Source organism: Chrysemys picta, chromosome 5, assembly GCF_011386835.1.
Source record: "Chrysemys picta bellii isolate R12L10 chromosome 5, ASM1138683v2, whole genome shotgun sequence".
NCBI lineage: Eukaryota > Metazoa > Chordata > Testudines > Emydidae > Chrysemys > Chrysemys picta.
The window spans coordinates 93,750,802-93,764,290 of NC_088795.1; the positions used below are offsets into that span (position 1 = coordinate 93,750,802).

The 13,489-nt window shown below is 40.3% G+C and overlaps 1 protein-coding gene across 25 annotated transcripts in view; it reads left to right on the plus strand.

Annotated features, from left to right (window-relative positions):
• Positions 1-13,489, plus strand: part of FRYL (FRY like transcription coactivator) — a 411,199-nt gene that overhangs the window by 364,237 nt on the left and 33,473 nt on the right. For all 25 annotated transcript variants that reach the window (XR_010601883.1, XM_065598069.1, XM_065598065.1 and 22 more), the window contains one exon: positions 7,290-7,537. Coding sequence is in view for 24 of the 25 variants with exons in the window: in XM_065598069.1 (XP_065454141.1) it covers positions 7,290-7,537 (248 nt within the window). In the remaining variant the exon portion in view is untranslated. The remainder of the gene's footprint in view (positions 1-7,289; positions 7,538-13,489) is intronic.

Consider the following 13,489-nt stretch of genomic DNA (forward strand, 5'->3'; position numbering starts at 1 on the left):
AACAATGTTGTATTTTATCCCAATTACCATTTACCTCTATGTCCTTAACTACTGTCTTTCAAAATTTGTTCTAAAACCTTGCATATAATTGAGGTCAAACTAATAGGCCTGTGTTCCTTTATGACAATGTATACATTTAGGTGTTGGACCATACCTAAACTGTTTTTAATCTCCACCCCTCCTCCGTGTTTAACGGTCCCTCTTCTTCTTTCCTGGTTTTATTTTTATTTATATGGCTAAAGAATCTTTTAGAATAGGTTTTACTTTCCTTGGAAGATCCAACTCTGCCTGGCTTTTGGCAGTTCTCATTTTTTCTCTACATTTTTTGACCTCAAAGAGGTAGTTTTCCTTGCTGATCCCTCCCTTCTTCCATTCCTAATAGGCTTTCTCTTAATAACCTGTTTGAGATGCTTGTTCATCCAGTTTGGTCTGCAATCCTCCCCTATGATTTTTTCTCTCTTGCTTGGGATGTAGGCTTCAGATAGTTTCTTCAACTTTTACTTTTACTTTCAAGCCTCACCTTCAGAGTTTTCTTCAGTCCAGTCCACTTCCCTAACTAATTCCTTTAATTTATTTTTTTAAGTTTTGGCCCTTTTGAAATCAAGGACTCTAGCTGCAGACCTATTTTTGTTTATCCTTCCAATTTCAACTGAATTAACTCATGATCACTTGAACCAAGGTTGTCCTCTACAACCAGTTCTTCTATGAGGTCGTCACTACTTACCAATACTAAATCTAAAATGGCATCACCTCCTCTTGGTTCGTTGACTGTTTGGTGAAGAAATTTGTTGGCTACTGCATCCAAGAATATCTGGGCGCTGCCATTATTAGTAGCACTTGCCCTCCAAGCTGTAGCTGCGAAATTAGTCTCCCATAATCACACAGTGCCCAGTAGTAATTATTTCATTAAAAATATTAAAGAGATCTCTATCTATATCCAAATCAGATCATTGGGGTCTGGGCAAACCAGAAGCACTATCGCAGAGGAGCCTCTGTTACTATTCTTCTCCAAAGTGATTTTGACTAGGGCTGTCAAATGATTAAAAAAATTAATTGCAATTAAGTGCAGTGATGCATTTCTAGTGACTTGGTTACTAGGTACTCCTTCCCACACATCCTCCTCTTACTTCAGATTCTCAGGAAGATTGCACAAAATGGGGCAATGATCATTCTGCGTGCTCCCAGAGGGCCAAGACAATTCTAATATCCCAGACTTCTTCAGATGTCAGTACGCCCATATATCACAATCCAGACCTTCCCAGACCTTTTGACAGAAGACAAGGGTAGGGTCAGACATCCCAGTCCAGCTCCCTCCACCTGACAGTTTAATATTTGGAAGGGTGTCAAACTTAGAGATCATGTTCGCAGACAGGCCAGACCATCTTTAACAATATTAGGAAAGACTCCATGAGGAAATGCTATGTAGCTAAGCGGAAAAGGTTCCCGATATTTAAATATCTCCTATCCTTAAAGACAACAAGTCTTTCCCTTAGCTCCCTAAGTGTCCACTTAGCAGTTATCAGCCCTGTCATCCTCTGATTGATAACCACTCAATCTTCACCCATTCTGTGACAGTATATTTTCTGAAGGATCTGGTCAGAACCTTTCCTCCCATGATCAAACCTATCCCAACATGGGACCTCAGTTTGGTCCTCTCGTTGTTAACAAGTTCTCCATTCAAACCCATGCTTCATGCTCTTTAGTGTACTTGATATGAAGGTGGTCTTTTAGGCAGCCGTCACCTCAGCCAGAAGAGTAGGTGAACTTAGGGCCCTTATGTAGACCCACCATATATAATCTTCCATAAAGATAACATTTCTCTTAGACTACATCCTTAATTTACCACCAAGGTGGTCTTGGGTTTCCATCAGACACTCCACCTACCTTTTTCCCAAACCCACATGCCACCAGTGAAGATAGTAGAATTCATTCCTTGGATATCTGTTGGGCCATGGTGTTCTCCCTCCAAAGAACCAAATCCTTTAGGAAACTGCCTAGATTATTTATATCATTCCCAGAACAGAGAGGGGAAGCAATCTCTTCCCAAAGACTTTCCACATCGATTTTGGGATGCATTGTCCTGTGTTATGGGTTGTCGAATGCTCTTCTCTTACAGGGAGCGAGCACTTACTCCACAGGAGCTCAGGCCACTTCTGTAGTCTCTTTGGGTATGTCTACATTGTAATTAAAAACCCACTGATGGCCTGTGCCAGTGGACACAGGCTCAGGCTAAGGGACTGTTTAATTGCAGTGTAGACTTCTGAGCTCAGGCTGCATCCTGAGCTCTGGGACCCTCCCACCTCCCAGAGTCCTAGAGCTCGGGCTCCAGCTCGAGCTCAGAAGTCTACACTGCAGTTAAACAGCCACGAGCCTGGTGAGCCCGAGTCAGTTGGCACGGGCCAGACGCAGGTTTTTAATTGCAGTGTAGACTTACCCTCTTTGTGGCATTCCTGTCATCAAAATATGTAATGCAGCAATGTGTGGGGTTTGATCTCTACCTTCATGAGACTCTATGTCCTAGTGCAGGCTTTAGCAGCTGATGCATCTATCAATACAGCAGTACAACTGTCATTGATATGGCAGAGGTCCTTGCCACCCTTCTCTTCAGTGACTACTGCTTGTCAGTCACCTGTGTGAAAAATACATAGGGATCAGAACTCAAAGAAGTTACTTACCTTGTATAGTAGCTGGCATTCTTCAAGATGTGTGGTCCCTGTTGTATTTTACTACCCACCTTACTTCCCCTCTGCTTCAGATCTTTCTCTTACAATTTGCAGTAGAGAAGGAACTGGAGAAATGGTTGGGCCACACCACCTCTTGTACTCTCTTTGGAGAGTGAGGAGAGGAAGGGCACATTTGTGGACCAACAGACACTGCTACCAAAAATCTTCCAGTCTCCAGCACATGGAGCACATGTGTGCCCACAATAGAATACACATAGGGACCACACATCTGGAAGAAGTCCAGTTACTGTGCAAGGTAAGTAACTTCTCTTTAATACAGTGTTTTTTCTTTAGCAGAGGTTTTGTTTTGCTGATTTTCTTGTGCTGCAAGTTCTTGTTTGTTTTATTCCCAGGGACAGATTTATGGATTTTAAACGCTAGTAGTAACAGTAACAATAATTAGAATCCAAAGTGTCTTTCTCTTTGGATTATTAAAATGTTTAATTTTGTCTCATTTATATAAAATGAAATGCTAGGTTTTGCAAAGGTGAGAAATTCTCATCTGCCATTTTGAATTTGTTCTTTAAACCTACGTGGGTTTGCAGTGTCCATTTAAGGACATAGGCTCAAATTCTGCAGTTGACGGCTCAGATGGATCCTTGCACCTGCACAGAGCTCTGATAAAGTCAGTGAAGCTCTAAATGGATGCAAGGGTCCACCTGCACAGATACAGTTGTGGGATTAAGGCACTAGGTGGGAAAAAACAGAATATTAATAAAATCTGTTAAAAGACTGTGTTCCAGCTCTTTTCTGTAAGATTTGAGTATCTGATTATTAATTGTCTCTAAATGTAGAAGGTTAACTTTATGCTTCCTAATTTCCATATTCTGAACTTGCTTACAGTTCAGGACCACCATCCTGAAAACCCTTTGAAGATAATGAGACTATTTGTGTAAGGAACTGGGCTCCCCTTCCCCATGTGTTTTGCTTTGCAAACAGTCCTCACATAGTCCCCTGTAGGTTCAACACAACGTGCTTTATTTACAGTGTCTTATACAGATTTGTGTCTCTGCAGCATAAGACTTTCCCCAACCTCTACCTAATCCATAGGCACAGGGTCCAATGGGGGGAGAGATCTCATCTCTCTGTCTTTGCCCTTCCTTCCAGCCTCCTCCTCCTTTCCTGTCTCTCTTTTAACTGTCCCCAGCTGACAAGCTGAATCACCTTGTTAACTGGTTAATGACCCAGTCCTTAATCAATTATCTTCCCAATTTGGCCCCTTCGGGAAGCTTATAGAGTGGTGAGTTGGCCTTAAGATACTCCCACTCTGTCACAGGATCCTAGTTTTATAATATTGCAGCACAACATAGTCTCTAAATCTGTGCTCTAAAGATGAGGCATTATGGAAAAGTGAATGCATTGTTAATGAAGATGTTTTCTTTACTTACATTGACAGTTATCTGCAAACTGTATTTGCTTATAGATTATATTAATATAAAATATGAGATAAACCATACATATGGAATTAAGAGAACAGTAAATTCTTGTAGAAAATATTTGTTCTCTAAAGAAAAAAGTCTGTTGTACCTGGTTAAACATTCTTTGTTCTCTTATGTGGATGCTGAAGTGGAAAGTAAAAGATTCCAGCAGTTTCCAGAAATACCCACCCCAAATTATAAATTGCAAGTTTCAGAAGGGACTCTGTATAGTATTCTGTGTCAAAGCCTCCAGCTGTCAATCCCTTCTTCCTAGAGACTAGAAATAATATGCTAAATTTTCCTTTGCATCAGAGTATGTCTACACTGCAATAAGGAGCACATGTAGACATACCTGAGTTAGCTTTGATCTAGCTAGGTTAACTGTAGCTCTGGTATGTCTGTGTATGCTGCAATCACACTCCCAACTGCAGTGTAGACATGCCTGAGGCTGCTTAAGTCTGTCAGCCCTTGACATGTCTTGGACCTGCTGGTTTCTTCCCCCCTTCCCTTCTCTCTCCTCTCTCCCCCCCCCCCCAAAAAAAATCCTTTGAGTTAAACTTTCCTCTGTGGCACAGGTTTGCAACAGCGTTCTGGAGGGGAGAACAATGTTTGACTCTTATTTAGTTTGAGTTGATAGTTCACAATCTTAGCCATAGACAAAACTTTGGTAGTCTGATAGCTATGTGACCATTAGAATAATAGAATCATAGGATTAGAAGGGACCGCAAGGGTCATCTAGTCTAACCCTCTGCCAAGATGCAGTGTTTGTTGGGTCTAAACCATTCAAGACAAATGGCTATCCAGCCTCCTTTTGAAAACCTCCAGTGAAGGAGCTTCCACAACCTCCCAAGGCAGTCTGTTCCATTGTCCTACTGTTCTTACAGTTAGGAAGTTTTTTCCTGAGATTTAATCTAAATTGGATATGCTATAGTTTGAACCCACTGCCTCTTGTTCTGCCCTCTGAGGCAAAAGAGAACGTCTTTTCTCCATTTTTTTTATGTCAGCCTTTCAAGTATTTGTATCTCTCCCCCCCCCTCCCCCCATCTCCTCTTTTCCAAACTAAACATACCCAGTTCCTTTCACCTTTGCTCATATGACTTGAATTCCATCCCTTTGATCATCATTAGACTAAGGGGAGCCTCTCGCTAGGATTTTTTTCTCTTTTTGAGACCTAATGAATATACACAGGTTAAAATTAGCAGAGAAAAAGATTTCTAACGAAGTTTCCAGGCAAATTATGAATATTTTTAGTAATGGAAAATTCAGAAACAACTGAATTCTCTGAAGACTCTGGCACAGATTTAAAACTAAAACAATTGAAAAAAAGTTAATGTTAAATACAATACAATAAAAATTGCAAGATTTCACGGCATTCCATTTTTCTTTCTCTTTCCTGATCAGAGAGAATAGCTGTGTGTTCTGAACCTTATTGTTTCACTCATGCACATTAGGTTATTTCCCAATAACAGTATGTCAGTCTTGTAGTGAGGACAGGGAATTTTCATTCCTAATGGTATCTTCCTTACAAAAACGAATACCTAACAATCAAGCAAGTTCTTAGGGAAGGACACATCAGTCTGGATCACCACTGGCATTGCAGATTCATTAAGATTTCTGATAAATGATGCCATTTCCCAGGTGTTTTAGCACATATTAACACAGACAGCAATATTCAGAAGAACAATAGCACACATTTGACTGTTCCTTTTTTTATCTGGAAGAATATCTAGAGAATACTTATCTTATTAATGATCTCTCTCCATTATGTTCTTTGTGGATCTGGACTCACCCGTTGACCTTGATTTGAAAAAATCTGTACTAGAAATGGGCCACTGTTTAGACCTACATTGTTTTTTCTACAGCTGTCTTAAAAATGTCTGTCATGCCCATGGACATTTGCTATTCGGTGGGACAAAATAGCTATTTTATATGACAGAACTCCAGATATCTAAAAGAGGTACTTCAGGGGTGATGTCATTAGCCAGTTGTCATAAGGAACAGAGTACTATCACGGCCTGACATATCACTGTCCTGGTCTAATAGCTTCAGGACAAATGTGAGAGTAAATGATGATGTACGGCTATTCAGGGATGGATTGTCCAGTCTTTAATATGTGTTCAGTTAGTTTATAGTGAAAAGAAATTTGGGATTGATAGAAGCCATAACATGGAGTGTGTGTGTGTGTGTGTACACAGTAGAAATTCTCTGAAATAGCTTGAGAGCAATCCTGTGTGTCCCAGTGTAGGAGACATAACATCACCATGAGAGTGCTAATCTATATAGGAAATTGTCTCCTGAGAACAATTATAAGGAAGTTGATTTTTATTGTGGAAATAAAATCTAATGAATATTTCAGGTGTTTGGGCTCATTCATAAATTAGCGAAGTCCAAAACCCATCATCTGTTTAATATAGTGATGTTAATGTTGTAGTGTTTTACAATGGAAAAAAGTACAGGACATTCTAACGTATATCAGAATGATTTACTCATGATAGTCAATGATGTAGTATATAGTTTTAATTGGTCAGGGTTAAAAATGAGAGTTCTAGCAATAACTCCAGTTTATTAAGACAAATTATGCAAAATCTGTTTCCCAGGGTGGTTTCTTCCATTCTGCCAGTTATTTATGATGGGAAACAGTTTGAGGAGGGAGAATGGAAAGGGGAGAGTTTTTTCATAGTAGTTCCGGAAGTAGGAGTTTGATGCTATAGGCAATCATGAGCCAGTGATTTTTGATTTGTTCACTCAAAAGTTAAGCTTTGAAGGTTTTGATCATATTAGTTTTGTCTAGAAAAATATTTAAAGTATTTGCACACATTTTCATGAGAGGGCTTTCTTGTAATATCATTAGTTGACATTAGTGGAAAAATTACATATGCTATACATGACAAATTGCATTTTAGAAAGAAAAACTGGAGTATTCTAACCAGAAGTTGGAAAACATTAAAAAGAAAGATTCTTTATGACTGAAGCATAACTAAAGGTGTATAATTCAGTATATGAAGAATCCAAATATCTGAATACTTAAAATAAAATTGGGTGATGTAAACATACTTTTGTTTTTAAGTACTGACTCCTGTAGCTTAAGAGAAGTTGATATACATCTATCCCTTCTGTAAAAGCAATGAAAAATATATTTGCTTTGCAGGATGGCAGTTCAGCTGTCAAGGATGAACGGGTTAGCATTGCTAGTGAAGACGCTGGATCATATGTATTACAAGAACAAGAATCTCTGATCTGTCAGGAACCTCTAGAGTTGGAAATTCCTGAAATGCCAAAACTGCCAGCTCCTGAGAGCTGTTCTGAATCTATATGTGAAGAAGATGTCACTCTTGCTTTGAAAGAGCTAGATGAGAGATGTGAAGAAGAAGAAGCTGACTTCTCTGGGTTATCTAGGTAAGAGTACACTTTATTTTAACTGCAGAAATAATGTACCACTTTTATATTCTGGCTTCTACATTAGTCAAGTAAAGCAACCCTTTTTCTGGTTGAATTTCTCATACTTCTGATCAGAAATCTTCTAACAGTACAAACTTTTAAAATAAGCATATCAAATAAATGTTTCATTCATTCTTTGAGTTACTCCCAACGTGGATCCCACTTATGGGTGTCTGTGTACCCCAGAACAAGAGTTTGGAGCATTTTCACTAGTAGTGTCTGGCAAGGGTTGTTCATGCACCCTGTATGCCCAAATTCCACTCAGTTCTTTCTAACCACTTTAGACAGTGAGTCAAAACAAAATTGTGTCCTTTTTGTAGTTTTTGTTACTTAGTAGAATAGAAGTTTGTAATTAATTTGTTTATAGTTAGTTGTAGTTGTTACTGTTTCATTTAGCCATTGGCAGAAAAGAGAGAGAGAGAGAGAGAGAGCAGATTGGGGCAGGGTTAGTTATGTCAGAGCCTAGATCTGTGGGAGGAAAGGCTTCTCTTTTCTTTATTTATTTTTTTTCCTTATGGAAAAATCCAAGAGCATTATATCAACCTCGGAGTAGAGACTGAGCACAGAGATTTCTTGTTCCCAACTCATTCTTCCATTGTGCCTGTCACTAGAGATGTGACATTGAGCTCAGGAGCAGTAAAGAAACTGAAAGAGACTAAAAAAAAAAATCCGTCAGAGTAGTCAAGAATCCCTGTTGTCCAAGGACTGGCATCTTAAATGCCAAGTCGACGAAGTAAGAGGATTGGCTCCTCAAAGAAGTCATTTGCTGCTGGGATGGGGAAAAGTGGGTCCAGAACCCTCAGTGCTGCATCATAATAAAGAGCCAGCATAGAGATCTTCTTTGATAACAAGGGCTCAAGGGCACAGGAATGCAAAGGTGTGTTTATTACAGCCCATCAAGGCACCAGATTTACCAGCACTGTCCGTCACAACACCGCAACACTCGGCATTGTCTACTTCGCACCACCTTTGTTGGTACCATGGTCACAAGTATACCCCAATTTGGGGCATCAGGTCTTGGGGGAATCAAAGTAAAATTTAGTAGTCCAAGTGGCCTAGCCTCCTGTGTCACCACAGCTGCCTTGGCCCCCAGGGCAGCGCAGCCCAGTGGCCAGAGTCAGTGCAGTCACCCTTCAGTACATGGCAGCGCGGCCCAATGGCTAAGGTCAATGGGGCAGTCCTGCTGTGTGGCCCTAGGGAAACGGAGTTTCCACAATCAGTCTAGCTCACCCGGTAGCTCAGTCCATATCCCTGCGCCACTTCCTACCCTTCCATTCAAGGCTAGTAAGCTTGTACCTCTGCTGTCTCTCCTCCATTGGCGGCGGTCGGCTGTGGGTCGATTGGAGCCTCAGCCCAGCTGGCTTCTGGGTCCTGGAGCTCTGGCAGTCCCCTGCAGGAGCCTGTAACATACATCTACTCTTGTCTGTGGCCAGCCCAGACTGAACTTAGCTACACCTTTTTATACTCTGGTTCCAGCTGGAGCATACCCAGCAGGAGTGAAGGGGCCTGGCTTCCTCGGCCTACAGAGTGTGATTAACCCCTGTTGAACCAGGGCACTATAGGTACACACTGTCACAACCATCATTATTAATTAAATTCTGCTTGCTACTGGCACTGGTCCAAGCCTCTGAAGATTCTTCAATGCAGAGGGAGATAGCAACAGCATCCTCAGCACAGGTTTCTCTTCCAAACAATTTATCATCTCTGAGAGGTTCTTTTGTTTCCTCACCAAATCTCAGGGTAACTAACACCTGAGTCACCAATCCTGGGAGTTTTCCCCAATTTCGGTACTAGGCAGATCCCCTTCCTAGAAAGAAACAAGGGTTCCTGTGATGAAAATGTATCTGAGAAAACATGGCAGTATGATTAAGGATGTGAACTCCATTCAGATCCTGCAGTCACCTATTATATGACTCCCATATTAGAGGTTTCTGCATCCAAAGACTCTAATTCCTCCTCAGACTCTGACAAGAGAGCCCTTCCAAAGAGGAAAGTATATCGATAAAAGGAAAATAACATCAGGGAGGAATATAGGAAAAAACCTCCTGCTAACCTAAGGATTTAAATCCTCAGTATACTCCTTGGCTTCCCCAAAATTGGTCAAATGTTTCTTTCCCATCTGATCAGCAACCATGGTCATATCAGCCATCCTATATCCATATTTTCAAGGACAAGTTTCCCCACAATACATGTGGTCTACCTGTAAGTCGCCTGTTGCAAATTCTTGTGAATCTTATCACTGTGCTCATTAAGTTCAAGAGACAGAGGAACAACAAGATACGAATGATGAGGAAATACCTGTTCATCAGGAAGATCCTTCTGATCATCTACATTGTTCTTCCTTGCCTGATGAAGGCATTTCACATGTTGTACCCGTTGATAAATTTAAAACCTTTTAAGAAATATTAGAATGTATAGCAAAAACACTGGAAGTTCCATTGGAGACAGTTCAGGAAAAAGCATATAAGCAGTTTGATATTTTAAAACTAACATCCCAAAGCAGAGTGACACTACCTATTAATGAAGGGATTTTAGATCCAGCAAAGGATCTTTGGACTACCCACCTCGATTGCAGCTACATCAAAGTGTGCTGATCGTAAATATTAAGTACTGTCCAAAGATTTTGAGTATTTTTATACTCATCTGACTCCATCTTCACAGGTTGTTGCTACTGCCAAGGAGAAATCAGAACAGTCAGGGAAATCCACTCCCAAGGAGAAAGAGCCCAAGAGACTTGATCCTGTTTACAGATCAAGATAGAAAATTAACCGGCTATGCTATCTAAATATTGTTATTGCCAATCCAAAAGACTTTCAGTTTTTAAGGACGTGTTACCTTCAGAATTTAGAAACAAGTTTAAATCAATCTCTGAAGAAGACCAACTGATTGCTAAATCATCACTTCAGACTATATTAGATGCTGATGATGCTGGTGTTCATTCAGTAGCTGTAGATATTGTGATGAGATTCTCATCATGGTTATCTGTATCAGGTTATTGAGAGAAGTGCACACAATCATTGAAGATTTACCGCTTGATGGTCAGAATCTATTTTGTATTAAGACTGATGAGTCTCTCCACTGATTCAAGATCCACTCTCAGATCACTGGTCATATATACTCCTATGTTTAGGAAGAAACCTGTACCTTCATACTCTAGATATAGGAACACTTAATCTTATGATTTATAGTCTTACCACCAGAGACCTTCTGAGCAATCCAGAAAGACATCTAGAGATCAGAAGTCAGTTCCACTATCCTCTTCTATATATTGCACACTTGTGTCAACACAGAGACATCAAATTTGATGTGACAGCTGAGGCTCTTAGACTAATCTACAAGGATCTATACCCTTTTGCCCACCTCTAGATTCCTGCCTAGCTTATTTTCAGGAGTCTTGGATGACCATCGCTCCAGATCGATGGGTCCTTCAAGTCATCAAGGACAGTTATGCCATTCAGTTTCAATCTCTGCCTCCCACGCACACCCCTGTCAGGGACCATTCTCATAAGAGTGCCATGCATCATGAGGTAGATTAGATCATCTATCTAGGAGCCTTAGAACTGGTACCTCAAAAGTATTTTGGAAAGGGTTTCAATTCTCTTTATTTCTTCATACCAAAACAAGAAAGGAGGTTTGTGTCCAATTCTACATCTCAGTAATCTTAGCAAATGCATTTGGTGTGCCAAATTTCATATGGTAGTTTTCACTTCACTTATTCCTATTCTAGATCCCATGGATTGGTTCAATATTCTTGATTTACAGGATGCTTATTTTCATATATCAATACACCTCCCACACAGAGTACCTATGCTTTATAGCTCTGTGGAATCATTACCAATTCAAAGTACTTCCTTTTGGAATTTCATTAGCCACAAGAGTGTTCACATAGTTCTATCAGTAGTAGAAGCTCATCCATGCAGATAAGGGTTGCATGTTTATCCCTATCTGGACAATTGGCTTGTTTGGGGGAAATCACAAGTGCAGGTGACAGCAGCAGCAAGAAGAGTGATTCATTTGTTTTCATCACTGGGCTTGGGGAGTAACTTTAAAAAGTTGAGTCTGAGCCCATCTCAATCTATAGAGTTTGTTGGAGCTCTCCTAGATTTGGTGGCAGCAAGAGCATTCTTCCCACCAGACAAATTTCAGATAATAAAGAATCTGATCCTCCAATTTTGTGTTTACCCTCAAACAGTCAGCATGTGTCTGAATCTTCATTTACTTTTGTAACTTTATTTGCCAGATTATATCTGAGACTATTTCAGACCTGGATCCAAGTCAGTTTACAACCCAAAGCTTCATGACATGTCATTTAAGGTGGTGATTCTGGACCAGATTCTAGTTTCTGTGGACTGATGGAGGATAAAAGAAAAGTATATATGGAAGTTCAGTTTGTTTCTCCCATAGCATCCAACGCTCTAACAGATGTATCCCAGATGGGTTGGGGAGCACATATAGATCACATTTGACTCTTGGCTTTTGGTCTCATTTACAATCCACAATGCATGTAAACATCCTAGAATTCAGCGCAGTGAGACTAACTTGCAAAATGTTTCTACCTATGATGGAGAACTCTTTAATCTAAGTTCTCATGGACAATTTCACAGCAGCCTATTATGTAAATAGTCATGGAGGTGCAAGGTCAGACCTTCTTTGTTCTCAAGAAGCCATAAGACTTTGGGAATGGTGTATTCAGAATTGTATCAGTCTGACTGCTCTTCATCTCCTGGGAGAGAGTAATGGGCTGGCAGACTCAATAAGCAGGAAAACTACCTCATCCCATGAATGGGAATTAAAAAAGTATTTACTAGACTGTAATGAGTAAATGTCCAATATTTTGTTCTCAAGCAGGACAGTATCCCGGGTTTCTGGCAGACACCTTATTGATTTGTTGGTCACACAGTTCTCAATGTATGCTTTCCCTCCATTTCTTCTAATTCCAAGGTGTTACAGAATGTAAGATGAGAAAAAACTCAGATTATATTGGTGGCTCTTGCTTGGCCTCATCAGTCTTGATTCTTGGACATACTGCTATTGTCAAATCACTAATTTATCACACTCCCAATTCAGAAGGACCTGGTATTACAGAAGCACAGTCTAGTCCTTCACCCAAACGCAGCCTCATTATGTCTCACAGTTTGGATGATATCAGGATGTCCTCAGTAGACAGTGTTCTTTGGAGGTACAAAATGTTCTTCAGGGCAGGAAATTATCTACTAAGATTACATATACTGCAAAATGGAAATGATTTTCATTATTGGCAATACCTAAGGGTTATGTTCCATGTCAGTGTTCTATTCCAATTATTTTAGATTACTTGTTTTTAAAGCACCCAGAAGTGTTTACTGTTTCAGTTGCAGTTCATTGGCAGTTATTTCCACATTCCATCGTCCAGTAGAAGGAGGTTCAGTTTTCTCTCATCAATCAGTGAATAGATTTATGAGAGGTGTTCGTGTTTTCCTCTTGTGAGAAAGATCACTCCAACATGGAATTTAAATCTAGTGCTTTCTTCACTTATGGACCCTCCTTTTGAACCTCTATCAAATTGTCCAATTCATTTATTGTCAATTTTGGTGGCATTTATATTAACTTGTAAAATAAATGAATTGCAAGCTTTAATGATAAATTCTCTCTACACAGTTTTTCATATGGAGAGGGTAACTATGAGACCACATCATAGTATGGTCAGACTTTCATGTCAAACAGTTTATTCACTTACCAGTCTTTTCTGAAACCTCATTCACATTGGCTAAACCTAAATTACATACTGTAGACAGGGCCGGTGCAAGGAAGTTTCGCTCCCTAGGCGAAACTTCCACCTTGCACCTCCCCTCCCCCCGTGGCAGCTAACACCGCCCTCTCTGGCAGCTAACCACGCCCAGCCCCCTCCCCCCCCCCGCAGCAGCTAACCCC